We start from the raw sequence: 22982 nt of genomic DNA on the forward strand, positions 1-22982 counted from the left end.
CAAGGGGTTGCTTATATAGCAAGCCTAGTAAATTTCCCTACCCAAGAATTTGACAAATAAGTAAAATAAATACCTAAAAGCCAAACTAAATAATGGGATCATATTGGGCAGTTCAGTTGAGATGTAACACCCTCTCTGCAGCTCATAGTGGACATCAATAGTGAGACCAAGTCCATGAAGAAGCTATCATGGACACCCCAATAGAAGGCCTTGGACTACTGGATACACCTCAGTGTTGCTCTCCTCAACTTTGTACATGAAAGTAATGCCATCTTGGGCATCGGTGCCTTTGTAGAAACTTTGAACTGTAGACCATACTACGTCCAATAATCCCCATTCGTGAACTGTGAACATATCACGTCCAAAAATATAAAACTCCAAGATAAGAACTATTGGAACAAGTCCTGTCCATAATCTGACCAACAACAATGAATTGGCTAGCCCATCCATAGTGTTTTAGACGTTTGATTGGTTCCCTGCCAGATGCATGTGCATTGAACTCCAACCTACGAGTCCAAACACCAATAACTTGAACTCCAACACAAGGGTTCCAAATTAATTATAGGGAGCAGTCATTGCCCCTCTCTATCACTCACAAGCCTCTCTCTGGCTGAAGCTAGTGGTGACACCTGTCATTTGCCTAGAAATCTAACGTCGAGGCCATTGTGGGCTGCCACCACGTGTGCCATGTCGATCTGCTCTGCCAAATCTTTATTACTGTAATCTCTATCCAGCTTGCCCATCCATAGTGTTTTAGATGTTTGATTGGTTCCCTGCCAGATGCATGTGCATTGAACTCCGACCTACGGGTCCAACACCAATAACTTGAACTTCAACACAAGGGTCCAAATTAATTATATGGAGCAGTCATTTCCCCTCTCTATCACTCACAAGCCTCTCTCTGGCTGAAGCTAGTGGTGACACCTGTCATTTGACTAGAAATCTGACGTCGAGGCCACTGTGGGCGCCGCCACGTGTGCCATGTCGATCTCCTCTGCCAAATCTTTATTACTGTGATCTCTGTCCAGCTTGACTTTGTCCTTTTCTATCTGTGAGTTCTTGATTTTGCCTTTGGCTTCAAACTCTCGAGCCAAACAAAGCGTCGAATCACAATCATGAATGTGGTCGTACCTCCCGGGTACCGAGGCAGATAGCTGAGTACTGGTACTGCCATCCTTCTCCAACTGACCTTTGTCGCTGTCCTCTAGCGAACTCCTCCATTTGCTTTTGTCTTCACAAACTCGAGCCAAACAAATTTTTCGGGTCTCTTGATAATTGTGCCAATGCATGGGCCGCTAAATGGATGGTTGATGATCTGTTATCCATAGCTTTTGGTTGTCTTTGGTCGATGTCGTCGTACCTCGAGCAAGGGGAGGGCCATGTTGAAGTTGCAAGATCTAGAAATCTCCAAAGCCTTCTCGCACTCCAATGCGGCCTCATGAAAATCTCCAATCTCCTCATCTCTGCCAAGCCGCTCCACACCCTTTGCTATCCCTCTCTTCAATTGCAAAGTTGTTCGCCTCGTTGTGTCCCAAACCGCTTCACCAGTATGGTTTTCACACTTCCCAAAGCCAATCAAGAGACCTTCTCTTGATGCCCCCCTCTTGGGATCGTAGTCAATTGTCAAGCCGCTGGACACATCGTCTTGAAACGCTTTAGTGGGAAAAGGGGAGCACTCCTGGCATTTGCAGCTTTTTGAAATGCCCTCGGACAGCTAGTCTCTTCCCTGCACACTACCGCTGCTAGTAGCATTTTAAAACGCTTGGCGGCACAAGGCTGGCGGGAAACTCCATCGCAGGGTGTGTTTTAGAACGCCTCCGGCAGGGAGGAAAGGCACCTAGCACGCGTTGTCGGGCAGTGTGCGTTTCGAAACGTAGGGAAGGGGAGGGTGGGGTTGTCGGTAGTGGCGTTTTGAAACACATGGGAGAGCGGCAATGGGGGGAGGAGAAACGCCAGTGACGACAAGGGAAGACGTCTCCTCTCTACTCAGAACTGCTCCGCCCCAAGGGCTCCAAGATACACAGAGCTCCACCATAAGCTCTTATACCATGTCAAAGTTGATGATACGGAAGCGTAGAGACCAAGGGGAGAGAGAGAGAGAGAGAGAGAGAGAGAGAGAGAGTCTCCTGAACCAATCAACTTTGGCAATGAATAATTGAATGTGTATACAATGGAGGCAAGAGGTTTGCTTATATAGCAAGCCTAGTAAATTGCCCTACCCAAGAATTTGACAAATAAGTAAAATAAATACCTAAAAGCCAAACTAAATAATGGGATTACATTGGGTGGTTCACTTGAGATACCAAAACTTTAATAATTTAATCGTGAGTAGATGTACGATCGAGATTACATGCCCCCCTCCCCTGGACTTTGACGAATCCTTACGAGTATCACAGGTGAGATTGTAGACACTCACAAGGAGGCGTGGCAACAAACGTAGGATTGATGAGAATACCACAGTGATCGAAAGAAAAATTACCCTATTGTGTCGGATATATGATGCCCAATGAAAGAGTCACATGAGAATTTGACTAGTCGAAAACAATTTCCCAACTCATGTTTGTCGCCTATACAAAGACTTCAAACAAAGAGAATATTCATCATCATGTTTTCATATTTCAATACTCCTTTTCAAGAGGTGTTTCCCTTCAAAGTGATTACAAGGACAACAATTATTGGAATTTAGTTCCTCCGGAGTATCGAAGTAGTCACCATGTGGAGTATATTCCCTTTGTATGAGGTTAGCAAGGCAAGGCAATTTTTTGCTTGGATATATCTCTCTTTCTGGAAGTATTGAGGAGCAACCATAAGGTTGCAGAAGAGAGACAACCACGGTTTACTCCAAAATCGATTGGTCTTTCCCAATAGATTTCACTTGGGGATTCAATTAATGGCGATTCTTAAGCTGTGTATCACTCACCATTACATTATAAGCTTAATCTTGTGTGGCTATCATAGCTACATACACAAATGATTGATCCAATTGAAAGGTTGTCACATTCAAGTCATTGCAATGGGAAAACCCTTTGTGGAAAACTTATAACAAGGTTGAAAAACACAATGGCCTACATAAGAGAATAAGAAAAGAGTATGTAAGACCCAATACTATTGTGTGCCTCTTTGTAAAAACAAGGTGAAGAGGCACTAAGACCTGCTAAACCAAGGGAGGAATGAGATTTATGAAAAGTAAGTTTAAATGAGTGTCCAATCACATGAAAATGTTCCTGTGTTTTAACATAAAATTATATTATCTATTATACATATATAATCACAAATGGTTTATATATTAGCTAAAGCACTTAAATAATGAAGTGAAAGATGCACATTGCACATTATCAATTGAAAACAAAATAAAAATAAAAATATATATTATATTATTCATTGTATATACGCAAGCTAAATTCACAAGAGTCGATGGCAAAAATCTTGTACTCTTCTTCCACCTCTCTGTTCATTCACAAGGGATGGAGGTAGCTCTATAAAATTTATTATGTACGATTTTGACGTCCGATGAGCTACAGTGTAGTGGTGGTATTGTTGAGTACATAGCTGTAGGATTCAATTTAATCACACCAATCCATGTTTCATGCTGAAAAGCAAACGATAGAGCTACTCTTTCGAGGGGGAGAAGACTTGCTAATTTTTTTGTGAATCCAAAGAAGTATATTTTTCTTTTGTGTCGATGGATAACCTCTATGGTGAAGGCACATTCCTTTTTTAATGTCTTTCGTCAACTCTCGTGAATCCAACCATGATCTCGAATGATTTATATATAAAAAAAGCTCCACTTAATTAATAAAGTGAAAGGTGCACATTACACATTATTATTTAAAAATAAAACAAATAAAATAGAAGCGATAATATAAAAAAACATATTAAAAACTAAAACAAAAGAGCATATTAATGTTGTCATTAAAAAAGATAGATATAATAAACATAGAGAATAATAAAGCAACTTAATAATTTAATAAAATAAATCTTGATGAAGTCTTTAAATAAAAAAACTCTTTACAAGTGAGCTCAGAAAGTATAAGAAAAATAAATTGAATCAATACTTCACATCATATATGGATCAAACTCCTATGCAACCTCTTTAACCTTTTGTTCTCTAGTATTTTTCAACATGTATAAAAATGACAACTTTGGAAAATAGCATTTGAAAGGAAATGCTTTCTTTCTCTTCAATTTTCAAAGAGACTTGTCAAGCAAACAAATTTGATCGACCGTAACCCATATCGATACTAAGGCCTTTAGTAGGCCAATAAGAGAAGAATATTAAAGTAATCTATCTTTCACATGGTCGACAATTACATATGCCAACACTTAGCCAATGCTCCTCTTACAAGAAAATGTTTGGCAATCTTAGCTTCCCATGTGGCACTAATCAACGAGCTTAACCCAATGGTCTCCAATTGCTCCTAAGAATTCCATGATTACTAGGATCTTATGTAGGCGAAAATAATTAGAAATGAATGGTCTAACTTTTTTTTATTTTGGGGGTGGGTATACAATGAGTTGAAGGCCTGGAAGATAGTCTCAATAATGGGTAAAAATTAATGCGACAACATCATCCATTGAAAGCCAGACAACTATGGGTTATCTACTTCAATGGAAATCCAGCAATATACAATTTGAGGGAAATGTAGAACTCTACAGGTGGAAGGGGAGTGGGCAAGACTCAAGAGTGCTGTAGAGAGGGCATACTTCTCTGGCTTACCCTTCAAAAATTGCACAAAAGAGGAGATTTTGCTCCAACCTCAAAAAATCAACGGACAATGGACATTCCAGTGTGAAAAGGGTCACTTGAGCTAGTTTTCTTTTTCCTTGCAAAGAGGTAATTTTGCATTTTCAGCCTGCCTTGCGAATACCCACATAGAAGCTTGCATACATATTCACTCTGTCCATGTACTGCTCGCTTGTACTCAGCCGCTCCACTGCACACCCACAGTTCAAAAAAGGTATTGCTTTACTGCTTTCTTTCATTCTTTGCTCATAATTTTGTGTATGTGTGTGTGAGAGAGAAGAAGAAGAAGAAGGGGAGAGAGAGAGAGAGAGAGAGAGAGAGAGAGAGAGGTACTCATGAGTGTCGACGATCATGTGTATCCTCTCTCAAGGAGGGGTGGAAAAAGAGGGGTACTCACGAGTGTTGACGATCATGTTTATCTGCTCTTATGGAGAGGGAGAGAGAAGAAGAAGAGAGTTTTAACGTCGTAGGAAACTATCCCAAGAGACCTTAAAGATCTAGCCGACAAGGAGTTGAACTCAAGACCTGTTATGAGAGAGAGAGAGAGAGAGAGAGAGAGAGAGAGAGAGGGGTGTGGGGGGGGCAGGGAGCAGAAGAAGAGATGTCGCAGAAACATTCCCAAGAGACCTCATAGATTGAATCCAAAGACGCCCATTTGACTTACCATGAAACCCAGACCTCTCAATGCATCTGGCATATTCCGGACACCTTGAAGCACTTCTCCATATTACACGTCCTCCAACCTGAATGTCCCACATTGACACACATATAGTCATTGTATAAACATTCACCAATCTTATGGATTTGAAGGTTTAGTTATTGAGGGATTGATAAGACATGAGTACTTACCACCACTTGATCATGCAATGCTGCACATAGGACGTCAATGTCCGATTGCTCCAACCAATCAACATGATCCATGAGGATAACCTGTAGTCACAAGGAGAGACTAAACTTTTTGAGTTTCGGGTTTTCTATTTGCATGGATTATCTTAAAGTCTGAGATCGATAAATCAGATGAGTTTATAGAGACGCTGACATAATGATGCAATAACATTGCAGAGCATGGGAATCGCACCCATATCCTACCTTAGAATACTTGCGCTTTCTCAGCTCATCCACAAATGAACCAGTGCAAATCAGCAGCTTCTTTTTTGCCAACTCCACCTACATGAGCAAAAAGTGCCAATGTGAGCATAAGCTTAACATTCACAACTATGAAGCGATAAACTCAGGGGCATGACATTAGAATGCATACTTTAAGGTTGTTAAAACAATCCTCCTCTAAGAAACGAGGGCAACATCCAGGTGCAAATTTGCCTGTCAAGCAGCACCGGTAGAAGTAATTGCTGCAAATTGACGAATAAAATGCTGGTTAGCATAATTGTTAGGATTGTGCCTCATGAATAGGATCCATTACAATATAGGCTATCATTTACCTATCACGTAGGTACGAATGTTCAGCTGTAGAGTTTAGACACCGGACTATATAGCTATGGCAGGCAAAACATGTGAGCTTTATGATGTGCACAATATTGAATCAAAAGCTTGTGGAAAAGCAGATTGCTACTTACTTGTAGATGTTGTCCTCTTTCTGGATGAGTTTCAACTGACCACGACAAACACCGGCACAAAACCACAGGACTAGCCTATTAGTAACAAGGAAGGCAAACAATCGAGTTATGATACTCGCTTGCACTAAGCACTTTCCAACAGTTGTGAACCTGCATAATTGAAAATGTGAAATGAGTCTTTGCTTTGCATTCTTGAATATGTCAAGACGCTTTTGCTACCGTCCAGGATGGGCATACCATAGTTCCCTTTGTTTCTCAAGGGAAGGAGCATTGACAAGGCTGTCTATCCATTGCTCCTGCATCATTGTTACATTCCACTTTTGAAAATCTCTTTCAAAAGTGCAACTTTGAATGGACAAGATGTGTGCGAGGGCTTTACCTGTCGCATGAGTTTGGCAAGAAACTTTACGGCCCGAATCAGCCTTCCCATCCCCCCTACATAGAGAGTTCAACATCAGAAAACAATTTGGAAAAGGAAATAAAAAGGTAATCCATGGCCTTTCTACTCACCATGATAGTAAAGGCCATTTTTGAAATAATAAGATTTGTTGTGCCTGGTGAGAGACCCATATCATGCACTGCCTTAGTAAAGTTTGAAAACAGAATCTTGAATGTTGGTTTCATTGTAGTCACACATGCGTTAAGTTACCAAAATTTTGAGGCTCCTTGGCTCAAGAATGGCCCAAGCTCAGTTTGCAACAGAGTAGGGAATTGTGGATGAATACCTTCACCAAACATACTCCAGACATCTGAATATCGCAATCTGCACCAAAACAGAACATAAATGTTACTGCAAATTTTTCCGTAAGTCAATCTATGTCAAATGAAAGATGATCCATGACAAACATAAATAGCTTTGACAGAATTTAAACACAATACCTCAAGATTGCCGCCCTTTTTAGCTCGAGAAGGTAGCTTTGTGCTGGATTAATGTCCACAGACACCACCAGACCAGCTCCCTGTATATACAAACCATGAATGTATACCTTGTGATGATTCTTATACACATACAAAACACCTAGCACACACAAAATAATCTGCGGGCATTGCCCTTAAAGTAAGTGCATTTTCAAGTAGCTGGAGTTGTCAAGCCTTCTCTCTAAGGTGCTAAATTGCAGATTGAGAAAACAATAACTTTCCATCGCATGTGCATGCTTCACTTTGTGATTACTAGCAGTTTTGACTCTTTGTCTATTCTTTCCTCTTTGGAGAGCACACTCTACTTTCCTCAGGACAGAGCCTATGCACATGTATGCAACTTGTCCTCATTTGCGTGATTACCTGATGGACAATATCAAGCGCATTGCAGCCTCCTGATGTAAGAGTCAAGACTGTGTCCTGCGGCCGTATGTTCAAAACACCTTCATCTACTCGAGGATCTTCCCATGATAGTGAGTAGAGAAACGTAGGGGGGAATTTTGAGGGCCGTTTCCCATCCAGCTCATCAGAAGCACGAGCAGGAAACCGTGACAGATTATATCCTTATACATGGGAGCAGTTGAAAACTAATCAGTAAAGAAGAAGACGTTCTGTATGGCAAAACATGTACTTCACCATTGATTATGGTGACATGGCAAAGGGACGTACTGTCACATGTGCGAAGGTGTCCAATCCAGGCATAAGATGGGGCTTTCACAAATGGCATGTATGGCACATGCTCTGTTCCATTATGTTCAAAATCTGTCAACAAGTATGCTGTCACTATGTAACTTTAAGGCACATTAAATGCTACTGAAGCCTCTCAACTGTGTATGTGTGGGCGTGCATGCATGCATGCATGAGGAGAGAGGGAGAGAGAACCTGGTTCCAAGATATGCTCAAGGTACTGCCTCCTCTCAGGCCCAATGTCATATCCAAATGTGTCAAATCCAACTCTCCAGAGCCACCGAGGCACATATGCATGCTGTCGGCTTGGTAAGTCAAACTTAGATGAAGTGAAGTAGTCAGTAACCCCTATGAAGCCATTCTGATCCAACATCTTGAGACTTCTGCCAATGACAGAAATATAGTCTCTTATCCCTGTTGAAACAATAAAACAAGACCATTATATGAAGTCGCTCCTTCCATTTACAGGGTGAAAATGATTAGACATAGACACTGACATCAACGAGAAACAAAGCCCAATAATGGCATGCATAGCTTCATAATAGTCACCCTGCGTACTATAAAAGTTGCTGTAAGGACCAGATCACATTCAATGTTTGAAATTTAACCTCTACATATAAACTTTGAAGGTGAGAAACCTATAAAATTAAGAAACATTTAGTGTAAAAACCTTTACATTTAGTCAATTTCCCTCTACTATTTCTCGTATGTAGGTTTGCCAAGTTTTTGGAAAAAAGTTTTTTCAAGCATTGCTAGTAGCATAATATTGACAACCCGACAATGTCAGAAGGATCGACGAATTAAGATCCAGGAGATCTACGCATAAACCCTCTATATGTCACATGTGTTCAAGGCCTACTTTAAAAATCCCTAATTCGTAGATTTCTTATGGTTATAAAACACCATCTGCCTAATCAATTTGTGTATCTTCCCTTTGATTGGTGCCCTTCTATATGATGAGAATGTGCAAAAAATAACCCCTTATGTTGAACATGCATGCTATATTTACATATTCATGAGTAATCTTCCCCCTAATGAAACAGTCCCTCTGTTGTAACACATCATGACTAATGAAAATTAATTTGAAAGCCTATGTTGAAGCGTAGTTCATTCACATCATGTGTGCCCTTACTTGAGAGTGAGAAGGAAAATGTGATAATTGTTGCAGCCTGTGAACCCAGTTCTGACTGGAATGCAGAGGGATGGCAATCGACGCATTCTACATTTCTCCATCTACTGAGGCGCGTTACTTTTGTGCAAAGATGGTTCGCCACTGACGGGGACGTAGCTTTTGAGAAACAGTTGACAATGTAGATGCGAGAAAAGGAAGAAATGTCCATGAATTGGGACATGAGAAGCACATTGCTCTCTGAGCCATCCCCAAAGTCCACCCACACCAGCTTGCTCTCTCCTGCCTCTGATGACTCCTTCAATCGAGCTGCACATGCAGCTAGAAGCAGAGCTTGGCTGGTATTGCAAGATTTGCGATCTGCAGAGAACAATTGATCGAATCAACCCACTTACTCGGGCTAGGTTAAAATTAGCTTACATGATGAAAAATGGAAAACAAGAAAGTGGCGTCGGAAATGGAAGTAAACAGATTAACGCAGAGAAAGATCAATGCTTACCAGTTGCAGAAGGCCACATGATGGAGACGGAGAGAAGGAGAGAAGCTCCGCAGACTCTCTCTCTCTCTCTCTCTCTCTCTCTCTCTCTCTCTCTCTCTGTGTCTGTGCGTTATTTGCTGCGGCGGGAGAGGAGAGCTAAGCAAAACGCAACACACACACACACACACACTCTCTCTCTCTCTCTCTCTCTCTCTCTCTCTCTCACGCACTCTCTCTCTCTCTCTCCTTCTTCTAAGTTCTCCTTCTTCTCGTGGGCCGGCAATGGACGTACTACCCGCTATGTATGCGGTAATCGGGGGCGCGCAGCTCGCTCATTTGGTTGCGCGCGCGATCTTTAATGGGTGCTTGCAAAAATACGCAGACGCCAATATAGTCTCTTTCTCTCTCTCTTATACACACGCACACTCTCTCTCTCTCTCTCTCTGCCTCAGGGCCCCCCCCACCCCCCCCCCCCCCCCCCGGTCTCTCTCTCTCTCTCTCTCCCTCTCCCTCTCCCTCCTTCCCCCAGAGCGCGAAGATTCGCTCATTGGTGCCATTGTCCGGAGAGAGGTAAGCGCATAAACCCGGCATATCTTGTGCCCTTTTTGCTCAAAAACAGTGTAGCAAGTTTTGCCTTTTTGTCGTTCCCATAAAGCCACCCAACGTCTCGTCTCATGTCACTTTGCTCATACTGATAACTTATAAAGTAATGGTCACACGACACTTGGTTATCAGTCGTAATGCATCGTTATCAATTATTTTTTGAAATATTTGTGCCTCACGCATGATCACAATCACACTTGCACCTGTTATCTATCGTATATGCACAAGACCTGTTGTAACTATGCCAATTTTGATAATTGCATCAGTAACAACTTACTGATAAGTATGCTTCGCTTGACCACATCCTACTTCTAAGGGAGAAAAGGGATGGATCTATGGTGCGGGATGCATGTGTGCATCTATGGACGCATTTGTCATCGTCCCATGTATCGACACACTTCACTAAATCGTGCCACCAACTAAACTTGGAGGGATCCTCTATCCCCATTTAGTTGAAATAACATCCTTAGGGAATCCTTAGTCCTAGCAGCTAATGTAGCTCGTTCACCACACTATCAAAGGGAAGGTTATGGGTTCAAATGCATAAAAAGGGGAGGGTAGGGTTGTTTAAATATAAACTTTGACTCGAGTTTACTCCAACAAGTTAAGAGTGCATCTACATGCTGAGCTGGAGGGGGTAATGCGTGCGTCACGTAATTTGTACGCTTTTGTCTTCAAAAAGCTTGCTGCAGTTTTCAACGTTGTTGCGTAGCTCCGAAACAAGGAATGCTTTGGTTAACTCTGCCAAAAACGGTAGAGTTGAACTTCTAAAGGCTTCGCTAAGCAAATCCTCACAAAATAGATGATCTCAGAATTACCCTTGCCCTTCCCTCCGTGCGAATGCGCTCTAATACGGCCTTCCATTCCCATTATTCATCTCCAAATAGATTAAATAAAATCATAACCAAATTATTAAAAATAAATGTACAAAATCAATATGGAAACGAAATAACTCTCTCTCTCTCTCTCTCTCTCTCTCTCTCTCTCTCTCTCTCACACACACACACACACACACACACACATGAAAACATAAAACAACGCACACGCACATGAAAACATAAAACGTACAAAATATTAGTGAGAACTTAGGAATTTATTGAACTCTTTATAAATATATCAATCAAACAATGATACAATAAAATGGTACAAGCTATTAGCTTAAACAAGGTGAAGACTTCACGATGGCCTCAAGAAGGGATCATTTTTTGTTGTAATATTGAGTGATTATTAGAACACATTTCACATGTTAATGGTCTGTGTTCAGGGAAAATATGTCTCGGCTTAATATCACATCGTTTTCAATTTCAAAAATGTCAGTTGAGAGCAAGGGGAAAAGGAAAAATTCCATCCCAAAATAGAGAAAAATAGTGTAAAAACTTGAAAAATAAATCTAATTTTTCAAAAAATTCTCTTGGCAAATTTAAGTAAAGGAATTTTATATATCTGGAGAAATAATTTTTTCCAAACACTTTAATGGAGAGAGAGAGAGAGAGAGAGAGAGAGAGATACTTGTATACACACTCATTTTCATAATGAAAGTGTTCAAATGAGTATAGTAAGGCTTGAAATGATATCGTACGTCACCAATCAAAGTTAATGTGATGGTGACCATTGGGTGGTGAAGAGAATTGCAAGTTTTCTCTACCACTCCCCTATGGTCTTCTTTGCCAAAAAATCTATCTATACTATATATGAAGCACCTTAAATTTTTTGAGGAAGGAGAGACCCCCATGTGTCTATATGAAGCACCCTAAAATTTTTAAGGAAGAAGAGACCCTCCATGTGTCACATTCTGCTTCATTTCAAAGAAAACCTTGCAAAACAAAAGTTTAAATTTAAAATCTATATCTATATCTTCTATATCTATACTATATATGAAGCACCTTAAAATTTTTAAGGAAGGAGAGACCCTCCATGTGTGTCACATTCCCTTCATTTCAAAGAAAACCTTGCAAAACAAAAGTGAAGGTTTAAATTTAAAATGCAAAAGTAAAGGGTAACATCGTAAACATTGTAAGAAGTGACCGGCTTTTCAAAATGTAAAGTCAATAGACTTTCTACTTTGCATAGAATAAATATTTTAATTCAAATTGTTCAAATGTACATAACAAAACAAGTGAAAGGATCACGATAGCTTTCAAAAACAATAAGAAAGTGATAAAATTGTTTAAACTGGTATCAGTGTTTGGGAAAGGATTCCATCAGCTTAATTTTGAACCGATTGAAAATCGAGACTAGCTAGCTGTAAACCATGGTAAACGGAAAAACGGATGAAATATGTGAGAAAGTCGTTCAAACATTTTACAAATCTCAAAATTTCTGCTAGTATTTCTCGGTTTTTTCTTTGTGAGGAGGAAACTCGATCAACAATCGCTTAATAAAAGAGACTTTCTTGAATGTTAACACTAATTGGAATCAAGCTATAAAATGCAAAAAAATATAAAGCCATGTGAAGTTGTGAAATATAAGGTGAAATAAAAAGAACTAATTTATATATGTGTGTTAACCCTCACGGCTCACGGACACCCTATCACCTACGATGGACGTTGTAATCTACGGCGGACATTGTATTATTTATTTGGTAGAGTCAGGTACCGGGCTTGTCGGTCCAATAGGAAAAGGGTAAGAGTGAACGCGATGAGAGGCGCACTCTAACTTGAACATTCAAGGGATTAGTTGGCTAAGTATGGGCGCCCAAGTGTGAATGGGGCGAGCTCATATAAAAGTCAACTAAACCTAAAATTCACTCATTCTCTCATTTGTGCAATAGAAGAGTGCTCTTGCTCCATCTCCATCTCCATCTTCTTCTTCACCTCCTTGTGTGTGTGTGTGTATGTGTGTCTGTGTGTGTGTGTGTGTGTGTGTGTGTGTGTGTGTGTGTGTGAGAGAGAGAGAGAGAGAGAGTGTGTGGGCGATCGAGCATTACGAAGGCACGACGATGGTGAAGCGGTTGAGCGCGGCGTAGCAGCGTCTCCTTCTTCTTCGCGGCGAGGAATCCTCCACGAAGCAAGCGTAGAGCGGTGAGTGACACACCATCGCCTTCTTTGAGCTTACTAGTTTAGGCTTGTTGTGTGCTTGGAGCCATTTGTGGCTCGCACACGGTGTATCGGCAAGTTCCTTGCATTGACACGTGCGACATACGCGCACATTTTTGGCGCCGCTGTCGGGGAGTGCCATACATGAAGCTCGAGTAGCACTCTGTGCTTCTCCGTGGTGCAATTTCTATTGTAGGAAAGGTAAGGAAGGAGTGTGTGTGTGTGTTGAGAAGAGGGATTTGATGTTATACTGTGTGTTTTTTTTATTAATGGAGTTTTCAAAGGTTCTGTGTTTATTCTCTGTGTATTAAGGTAGTTAGTTTTCTTTGTTAATAGAGATTTCAAAGGTTCTGTGTTTATTCTCTGTGTATTAAGGTAGTTAGTTTTCTGTGTACAGTAAGTAGGAAGGAGATTAGTGAGAGTTAATAGAGTGTGTTAGTGTGTAAGAGTAAGTGTATTAGTTAGAAGTAGGTAGAGAGTGTGAGTGTGTGCTCTCGCGCAGGCCGCGACGGCCTTATCCTTTTATAATTAAAAAAAAATTGAAAAAAAATATTTTTTTTTTAATTTTTAAAGGTAGGACCGGGATCGGGAATATCTCCCAGACCCAAGCCCAAGCTCACGCTCAGGCATAGGCCTCAGTCGCCTTTTAAAAAAACGAATTTTAGCTTCACACGTAACTAAAAATTGATTTTTGAGGACCAACGGAACGTCAGATGCCCGAAAATTGTGTTGTAAAGCACACAGCGACCCTTTAAGTGATACGCTTGTTTCGAGCTATCGCACACTTCAATAAAAAAAATCAAACATTAAAATAACATTCAAAAAACATCAAAAACAAGAAAAAATCAAGTAGAAAACGGGGTGCAAAACACCCACAAAACAAAGCAAGTAACCTTTGAGGGTACTTGCCGACACTTGTAGGGTACCCAAAGCACATGTATTTACGCTCTGGTCGTGTGCTAGAGTCCGAACAACTAGCTAGTGCTTCGATTTACGGGGGTACTCACTATCCTTCCACGCTAGGGTCTACGCCCTCGGCGGGGACCCAAGGTAGTGCAACCCAAGACCCAAATATAGCGGCTAGCGACTCTTCCTCTGACTACGATATTATGGAAGATCATCTTACACAAATCCCCGGGGGAACAAATGAAACAGTGCCTAGCTGGGCCCAACAACCTGGAACTAGTGTTTTTAGCCGTTTGATGGAAACTTTTAGTAGAGCTACGTGCTCTGAACCTACAGCTAGTGAAGTAAACGAAGGGGGTGGGGAAGTAGAATCACCATTCACATCTCCTGTAGACCCCACACTCCCTCAGAGTGTCCACGTGGATATTCTACCTACCTCATTTAATGAGGGCCCTATCGAGCTACCACCTTCCAAAGTCGCCTCTAAGGTAGCGGTGACTAAAAGTCAAAACACGGAAAGCAACATTGCATCCACCTCACGGAAACCCTCTAGTACACCAAGTTTGGACGGGGTATTTCTCAATGAAAATTGGGAATATGACCTACACACGGAGACTTTGACCGACCTATACATGGGCTACACATACCATTTGGGTTGGTTAGAAATTGTACAATCCACATCTAGTGCCACTAGTCTGGAGGAACAACAACACATGATCTGCAATGTCATCCATAGGATTATCCAGTTCGAGAGGCAAAATCAAGGAATAAACATACCTTCGACGGGTCCTATGCGATTTTTAGACACGGGCAAAGGGAAACAACCCACTCTATCACAAATGGAGACTCCCCCAGTGAGTCCCATCGATCCCCCATATGTTGTTTCGCCAGAGGTCTCAATGCAATCTGAGCCCACAAGTGATAGCTTTACTTTTCCAAGTCTAGCTCATCTTTCCCTGGATGACACCACAGATACCATGCCTACCCCAATGATGGGCATGCCAAGAAACACACCATGGACCTCGTTTGTTAGTAAAGCACCGCTACATGGTAGCTCAATGCCTGCAACAGTACCTACAAGTGTGTACCAATCGTATGCACCTATGGGTCCACGTACTCATGTAGTCCCTACCCCTCCCATTGTTTCAACTACCTATGCTCCACAACCACAATACACAAGTTCTTATTTCCATGGGACTATACCAGCTAGCATTAGCATGTCACATCCGACGTTTGCTATGCCTAGAGCCACTTATATAAACTATGGACCACCACATGGCACAACATCGTACCCAACGTGGAACCCAAGGGCTTCCTATGCGCCAAGCCCAATGCCAATACCTACTCCACATGTAGTCTCTAGAGCGCTTTCACCCACGGTACCTGCTCACTTAGGTGACTTGGCAACATTTGCTCAAGCTATTGGTCGATCTATTGCTGAGAATATGCGTAACACGCCTGATACAGAGCCTAGAAGTAAGGCAGTACAAATAGCCAAGCTCACACAAAAATTTAGTGGAGACGGGGATGTGAGAAAGCATATCGAAGTGTTTGAACAAATATGCTATTCTCTAGGAGAACACAATGACCTACATAAGAGCAATTCTTTAAGCTTAACCTTAAGTGGAAAGGCTGGGGATTGGTATAGAACCCTAAGGGTGGAAGAAAAAACGATTTACCCTACTCTTAGGAGGCTGTTCTTAAAAGAATACATACGAGAGGGACTGCTTTGGGGTGTAGCCTCTCAGCTCCTGAAAGCACAACGAGAGGAAGGAGAGTCAGTAAGAGACTTTATAAGTCACTTGAAGCATTTGAATTCTCGTTGTAATCCAATGAGCGCTTCAACAATAACCAATTGCTTGATAGATTCATTAAGGGATTACGACATGAGGATATCTACAATGGCCTAGTCATTAGAGGTATCACCACTTGGGAAGCAGTCACCACCAATGCGATCCAATTGGAGGATAATTTAATGATTCAAGGAGAAAGAGTGTCTGTTGAGCCTAAATCTATTAGCTCGCAAGCATCAGGGCATCAGCCAATGACCCTAAAGCCTATTGCTAAGGAGCCAAAGATATCTGAGATGACTTTAGCAGATCTCACCAAGGCTATTCAAGAGAGTCTTAGAGACAATCGTGCTCCGCAAAACAATCATATGTATCCAAGAAGGGAGCAACAATGGTGCTCAGTATGCTATGGACCGCATAGTACCATTGAATGCCCTACTTTTAGAGTAAAATTCAATGGGAACTGCAATGCATGTGGGAGGTATGGTCATCAAGCTATGGATTGCATAGTATTTAAGCGTGCGATGGCCAATATACCAACCTTAGCATGGACAGACACACCTCGAGTGCCTGCCTTGATGCTGGCCCCACCTCTTGAACAAACATCACAACACATGGTCCCTAGGGCCCAAAATGTTGTTCAAACAACACCCTTACCACCTCCAGTGCTAGGACCGCAACCACCACATCCGAGAATCACTTCTGTGAATCAAGTGGGTTGTGAGTCATCTATTTCTTGTTTGGAAGGCTATGAGGAAGATATAGATCCTAATATCGCCTATGGGATGGATGTGCTTGAAGAAATTCCACAATACTACATGGAGGACTATTGGGGACAAGTCAAACCTGTCTATCAAGTAGCTGCTCTTGCGGCAAGAGGCCAAAATATCAATTACACTGCTAAGAGACCACCTCTTCAATGCTATGAGTGTGGAGGTTCACATCGTGTAGCCGAGTGTCCTATTAGGCTACAAAAGAATGCCACACTAATGCAAACCAATCAAGCGAGCACGTCTACAATGCCGATACTCATGTGTAATCGATGTGGCATAGATCATTTGATTGCCCAATGTCCAAATAGTCCAAATGCACCGAAGATCACGCCATTAAACTTGATTGAAGTTACCGAGGAGCCATCACCAAGTACACCCGTGGTACCAATAAACGTACTCACACGATCGATGCTCCAAAAACAATATATTCTTGAGGAAAGAGACACGGCATCAATTGCCCAATCTCAGAAAAAGAAGAAAACACGAAGAAAGAGATCGCAAAAAGTAGCGAAGTCAGACCCCAGTTCAAAGACCAACATAGGGACTAGTGACGACCCCGTATATATGAACGACGTTGAAGAAGATTCTGATTCAGGTGAAACCATGGAGACCAAAACGACCATTAACATAGAAACCAACAAGGAAGATCTTCATGAGCCACAATGGCCAGGATCCAAAAAGAAGATAGGAACTTACCCAAACCCTACAGAGGAGATTGAGCGGGTCAAGCAATTAAGGATTTTGGTAGAAGATACCCAAAGGGATCTAGAACCAGCACCTAGGAAGATCCAGATTACAGACACCGTGTTCCCTACGCAACAACAACCTCACCAAGTCCATAGACCCTTGGACATACCTAGTGTCATCCAAGAAGAAAGTGACTTAAAGTCATGGGAAAGTGGGCGTACTCACTTCTTGATGGAAAGAATGTTTACAGAGGGACTACCTGATCCTATCGAAGAAATGGAGATCCCCTCTTCCCCACGTCAAGGGACTCAAGGGCAAAAGGTGCCATTAAACATTGCCAAATTGATGGATTTCACGTCTTCAGAAGTTAGAACCACCATCATGTCCAAACTATATAAAGACCCCGAGCTAGTTTCAGCTCTTCGAGCCTTCCTCAATGGAGAACTGAAGTTTGGGCTACCACAATTTGCACAGATGAATGGAGCTGGGGAGATGCCAATAGAGGAGGAACACTTAGATCCACAACCCAACCTAGATGAGAACCTTGTTATAGAAATACCTGTTAACAAGTTGGGACAATACTTTGAGGGTGATGAATCCAATGCGACCATACCAATCACTACTAAGGGATTAACTGTGAAGGGAATCCTTGATGGTGGCGCTGGGGTTAGCATTGTGACTAAAAATTGCTGGGAAACTATGGGAAGACCTCACCTTGCGACCACAACCATAGTAGTGAAGATGGCCAATGGGTCTATTGTTAAACCTATTGGGATGCTAGAAGATCTCAAGATCAAGGTCTTTGGACATAAAATAAGGATTACCTTTATTGTTATGGATTTCTCCAAACACACTATGGCATCGGAGATGATCTTAGGACGTCCTTTCATGAGGGAAGCAAAAATGGTGCATGACTGGTCTAAAAACCATGTCTACTTGCAGTTCCAAGATTCTGTCATTCGAGTGGATCTTGTAACGGGTCGAGCACATCCTCTAGAAAACAGGTTTATAATTGATCATAGATCTGACACCACAGTTCACTCGGCCCCATTGCAGTATTGTTACACGTGTAAAGCGCACACTGATGTTGGGCAAGATTCTCCTTATATGGATGTACTACCTGGGATGACTGAGTCGGACAATGTGGATTGGGTCCACCTAGCAGCAACCATAGACACTTGGGGGAATAGGGGGACGACATGGGTAACACCTGAGGGGGATGAAATGCCGGTACCCTTAAATATGCTACAAGCAATGCATATAGCTTCTGACAAGACTCATCCTAATATAACGAAGAAAACATACAAGTGGGTCCCTAAAGCTTCTTTAGTGACGATGGCTAGTACTAAAAAACGAAAGCCTTATAAGAAACGTACCACTCGCCCCAAGAAAAGTAAGAAAACATGGCGCTGGATACCTAAACGATTATTGGAAGCCCAAGGCTACTATCGAGGAAATGATCAAATTTGGGTGCCAAAACCTTAATTGTGTTCTTACCTGTCACCTGATCCATATGAACCCACTCTTGTAGCTCCAAAACAAATTGACAATCGCGGAAAGAAAAAAATCATAGAATGCTATACACCCGCTCCAGAGCTAGTTTGGGTACCAAAGAAAGAACAATTTGTTCCACCTAGCTCAGGAAGGGGGGAGTCCCATGAAGCTTCTAGCTCCTCATATAATGCATCCATAGAGGTAAAATCTTCTCCACAGCCTCCACCTAAAATAGTGGACCTCCATAAAGCTACAAAGGAATCCACACTTCCCAGCGTTCAAGAATCACCTGATGAACCACTTCAAGTCCGATCCTGGGAGAGTATCTTACCACCCTTGCAACTCGATGAGGAACCTAAGGTAATAGAAAACTACTGGCAAAAATCCTCACCTATTATCGACTGGAACAATTGGTTTCAAAGGGTGACGAGCACATTTCAAACGATATGATCTACCCAAGGAAGGGGGGAATGTTTGCTGACAGTCATCATTCACTCACTCCTCTCTCAACCTTGTTTCCCTGACCTCTCAATTTTCCAATCTTAGGGAATGTATATATAAAGTCTTATACTCACAAAAAATGAAAAAAATAAATAAAGAGCAAGAGCAATTAGCAAACGAGTATGCACAATAAAAGTCAAAACATTGACCAGACCTACACATTCACATTCGGTACACTGAAACAGAGACCTATGTCATTAAACACCTTTGATCCTCATCACTCAAGTGACGGAGGGTAGGTAGAATTAGTACGATAGGAGTGTTTCTCTTTGAGAGTTGAGTGATTAGCAAAGTTCTTTTTTCCCACTGATGTGCCTCCTAGAGGTATTCCTTGTGTTTCCTAGTGTGTACAGGAGCGTGTTGCTGTTGTTAGGATTTGGACCTTCATGGGATTTTTCTCTCATTCACACTTCAAATCAAGCGCGATCATCAACATAAACAGGTGTTTCTTGTCCATTAGCATTGCCCCTTATCTTTTTTTGCATCTATGATTGTCTGCTTTGATTGTGATTGGTAGCATAATATTCAGCGCATTTGCTTAGTACCAAACATTAAATTCAATGAATTTTTTGTCATAATCACTTGTCTAGATTTAAAAATCAAGCAGTCCGACTAAGCTAGTTTGACCAAGTTAGGTGTTAGAGATCTTCTCTTAATACCATGGGGAATGCCTTCCTAATAATCAATGGTTACTTAGGTTCTTAATCCGATTTAGGTAGCATTGTGTGAAATATACTAGGGCTTTCTAGTGGGCTTGACCGTATTGACCTTTAACTTAAGTATTATAAAGGGAGTTTACTTGTGTGATGAGCCTGGGAGGTGTATCAGTGTTATATGACCCCCCAAAGTTACAAAATTAAAATGCTGAAGATGAACAAACAAAAAATCAAAGTGCCACATTGTAAAATCTTAAGTTGGAAGAGAAATCTCAGCTTGATTGGGTACTTCACTCACATGTATCGCCTATGGTACTAGAGCCCTAGAGGTTCCCAGTGTGGGCGCTTTTCCTTGAAAAGCAAAAAACTCAAGGCATACAAAATAAGCACACACATCAAAATTGAATCACTGTGAAAAGACTTTGGGGGGTCAAAGAAAAGATAATCAGTCAGGCGATGATTTCATGAGAAATTCCTTTTATCGTAGCTTAACTACAGGTCTTTTAGGTATAGCCTCTAGTTAGCCCTCGAACATGAAATACTTGGCTCTCGCGATTAAACAACTTAATTGACCAGAGAAAATTAAGAAGCTTACCCATGGTATTCATAGTCGATCTCTAATGCCTTTCGACCGTTAAATTAGCGACCCCAGACTTGTTTAATTTTTTACCTTTACATCTGTTTATGCATTTGATTATATTGCAATTTAATGTTTATTGCTGACAAATTGTTTAAAATTATATTACTAATCAATTTGTCTGCCTAAAACTGCATATGCTTTTTAATCGCTTATGAGAATGCAATTACTGTGCCAATGTTGTTTGATTTTGAAGTGACTGAAGAAGGCTAAGGACATTCATCTCAAATGCTCTTCCACCTCGACGAACGAGCTTTAACTCAATAGCTTCCGAGGACGGAATCTACATCAGGAAGGGGGGCATGTTAACCCTCACGGCTCACGGACACCCTATCACCTACGACAGACGTTGTAATCTACGGCGGACATTGTATTATTTATTTGGTAGAGTCAGGTACCGGGCTTGTCGGTCCAATAGGAAAAGGGTAAGAGTGATCGCCGATGAGAGGCGCACTCTAACTTGAACATTCAAGGGATTAGTTGGCTAAGTATGGGCGTCCAAGTGTGAATGGGGCGAGCTCATATAAAAGTCAACTAAACCTAAAATTCACTCATTCTCTCATTTGTGCAATAGAAGAGTGCTCTTGCTCCATCTCCATCTCCATCTTCTTCTTCTTCACCTCATTGAGTGTGTGTGTATGTGTGTGTGTGTGTGTGTGTGTGAGAGAGAGAGAGAGAGAGTGTGGACGATCGAGCATTACGAAGGCACGACGGCGGTGAAGCGGTTGAGCGCAGCGTAGCGGCGTCTCCTTCTTCTTCGCAGCGAGGAATCCTCCACGAAGCAAGCGTAGAGCGGTGAGTGACACACCATCGCCTTCTTTGAGCTTACTAGTTTAGGCTGGTTGTGTGCTTGGAGCCATTTGTGGCTCGCACACGGTGTATCGGCAAGTTCCTTGCATTGACACGTGCGACATACGTGCACAATGTGTATGTGTAGAATTTATTAGAATTATGCAAGGTGAAGCTTCACTTTAACATTCTAAAACAATAGAATGCAAGAAAAGTAAAGACAGGATGTGAAATGAAAGGTAAATCTCCATCATGCACTCAAAACTATGAAGTCCCCCTAGCCCAGCCCAACATTAAGGGTTTCTAAACAACATTAAGGGTTTCTTTAGAGAGCCAAAAAGGGTAATTTTCTATACTATATATGAAGCACCTTAAAATTTTTAAGGAAGGAGAGACCCTCCATGTGTCACAAAAACCTTGCAAACAAAAGTGAAGGTTTAGATTTAAAATCCAAAAGTAAAGGGTGACATTGTAAGAAGTGACGGGCTTTTTAGAATGTAAAATCAATAGACTTTCTACTTTGCATAGAATAAATGTTTTAATTTAAATTGTTTAAATGTACATAACAAAAAAAAGATAATTTTAGTGAAGATTTTGTTATTTAATAAGAATTAAGTTTTTAAATATATATATTTGGCTTTATCTTTTCAAGGAGTTGACCAATATTGATATTTTTTTGAGATTTTTAAAAGTCTATCTTTTTTTAAGAAATCGAGAAAAAAAAAGCTTGCCTCATGTCGACTTGGTGATGTCTTGCTTTGAGGACATGCATGCAAATAAAAAGGTTGATTCACTTTATTGGCTGTGTGTGTGTGTGTGTGTGAGAGAGAGAGAGAGAGAGAGAGAGAGAGAGAGAGGTGTCTGTATGTGTATGCACACGTGCACATGCATGAGAGAGAGAGGGAGAGAGAGAGAGAGAAAAGACTTTATCGTTGAGCTCATAGTTGGCACAATATCTCACCAAGGGTATCCTTCAAGCCCTTCCAATTTCCAAGATATTATGGTTTTCTTCGTATTATAGTGTAATTTTAAAATGATAGCTAACGTTTTTCACCGGTAGAAAATGGACGAAACATTTGATAAAAACCAACCCTCACATTGGCACCCCAAATGAGGAGAGAGATTGCCTAGTTGACGGACTTTTACCAGTTCTCTAAGTGTGGGCCATGCTTAGAAACCTATAAATTCTCTAAATTTTGACAGGCAAGGGTGCCTATTAAAAATCAACCACAGAGAGAGAGAGAGAGAGAGAGAGAGAGAGAGAGAGAGAGAGGATAATTTTTTAGCACCCAACGAATGATGCAGCAAGGAGAAGTAGGGAGAGAGAAAGACATAGCAAAATGTTCAAGGGTGTAGGAACAATTTAAAAAGACACGAAAAGTTGCACGAGTCTTCAACAAAAGTGAATATCTAGGGGGGGGGGAGAGAGAGAGAGAGAGAGAGAGAGAGAGAGAGAGAGAGAAGAGAGAGAGAGAGAGAGAGAGAGAGAGAGAGAGAGAGAGCGACCAATCATAGTCCATGCAAACTACTATCCACCCTGAGTGTGTGTGTGTGTGTGTGTGTGAGAGAGAGAGAGAGAGA

General features: G+C 41.4%; 1 protein-coding gene across 1 annotated transcript; it reads right to left on the reverse strand.

Annotated features, from left to right (window-relative positions):
- Positions 1–4271: 4271 nt before the first annotated feature.
- Positions 4272–9902, reverse strand: LOC147423724 (uncharacterized). Its single transcript, XM_086501337.1, has 17 exons — positions 9552–9902; positions 9056–9412; positions 8119–8337; positions 7906–7998; positions 7600–7799; positions 7198–7277; positions 6968–7081; positions 6829–6872; positions 6698–6753; positions 6556–6614; positions 6319–6468; positions 6184–6237; positions 6003–6093; positions 5834–5911; positions 5594–5674; positions 5409–5487; positions 4272–4934 (listed from the first exon to the last, which is right to left on the reverse strand). Exons 1-17 carry the CDS (start codon positions 9568–9570, stop codon positions 4849–4851), a joined length of 1860 nt encoding a protein of 619 aa, XP_086357463.1. The 5' UTR covers positions 9571–9902; the 3' UTR covers positions 4272–4848.
- Positions 9903–22982: the final 13080 nt, after the last annotated feature.

Source organism: Adiantum capillus-veneris, chromosome 26, assembly GCF_014529385.1.
Source record: "Adiantum capillus-veneris isolate H3 chromosome 26, ASM1452938v2, whole genome shotgun sequence".
Classification (NCBI taxonomy): domain Eukaryota; kingdom Viridiplantae; phylum Streptophyta; class Polypodiopsida; order Polypodiales; family Pteridaceae; genus Adiantum; species Adiantum capillus-veneris.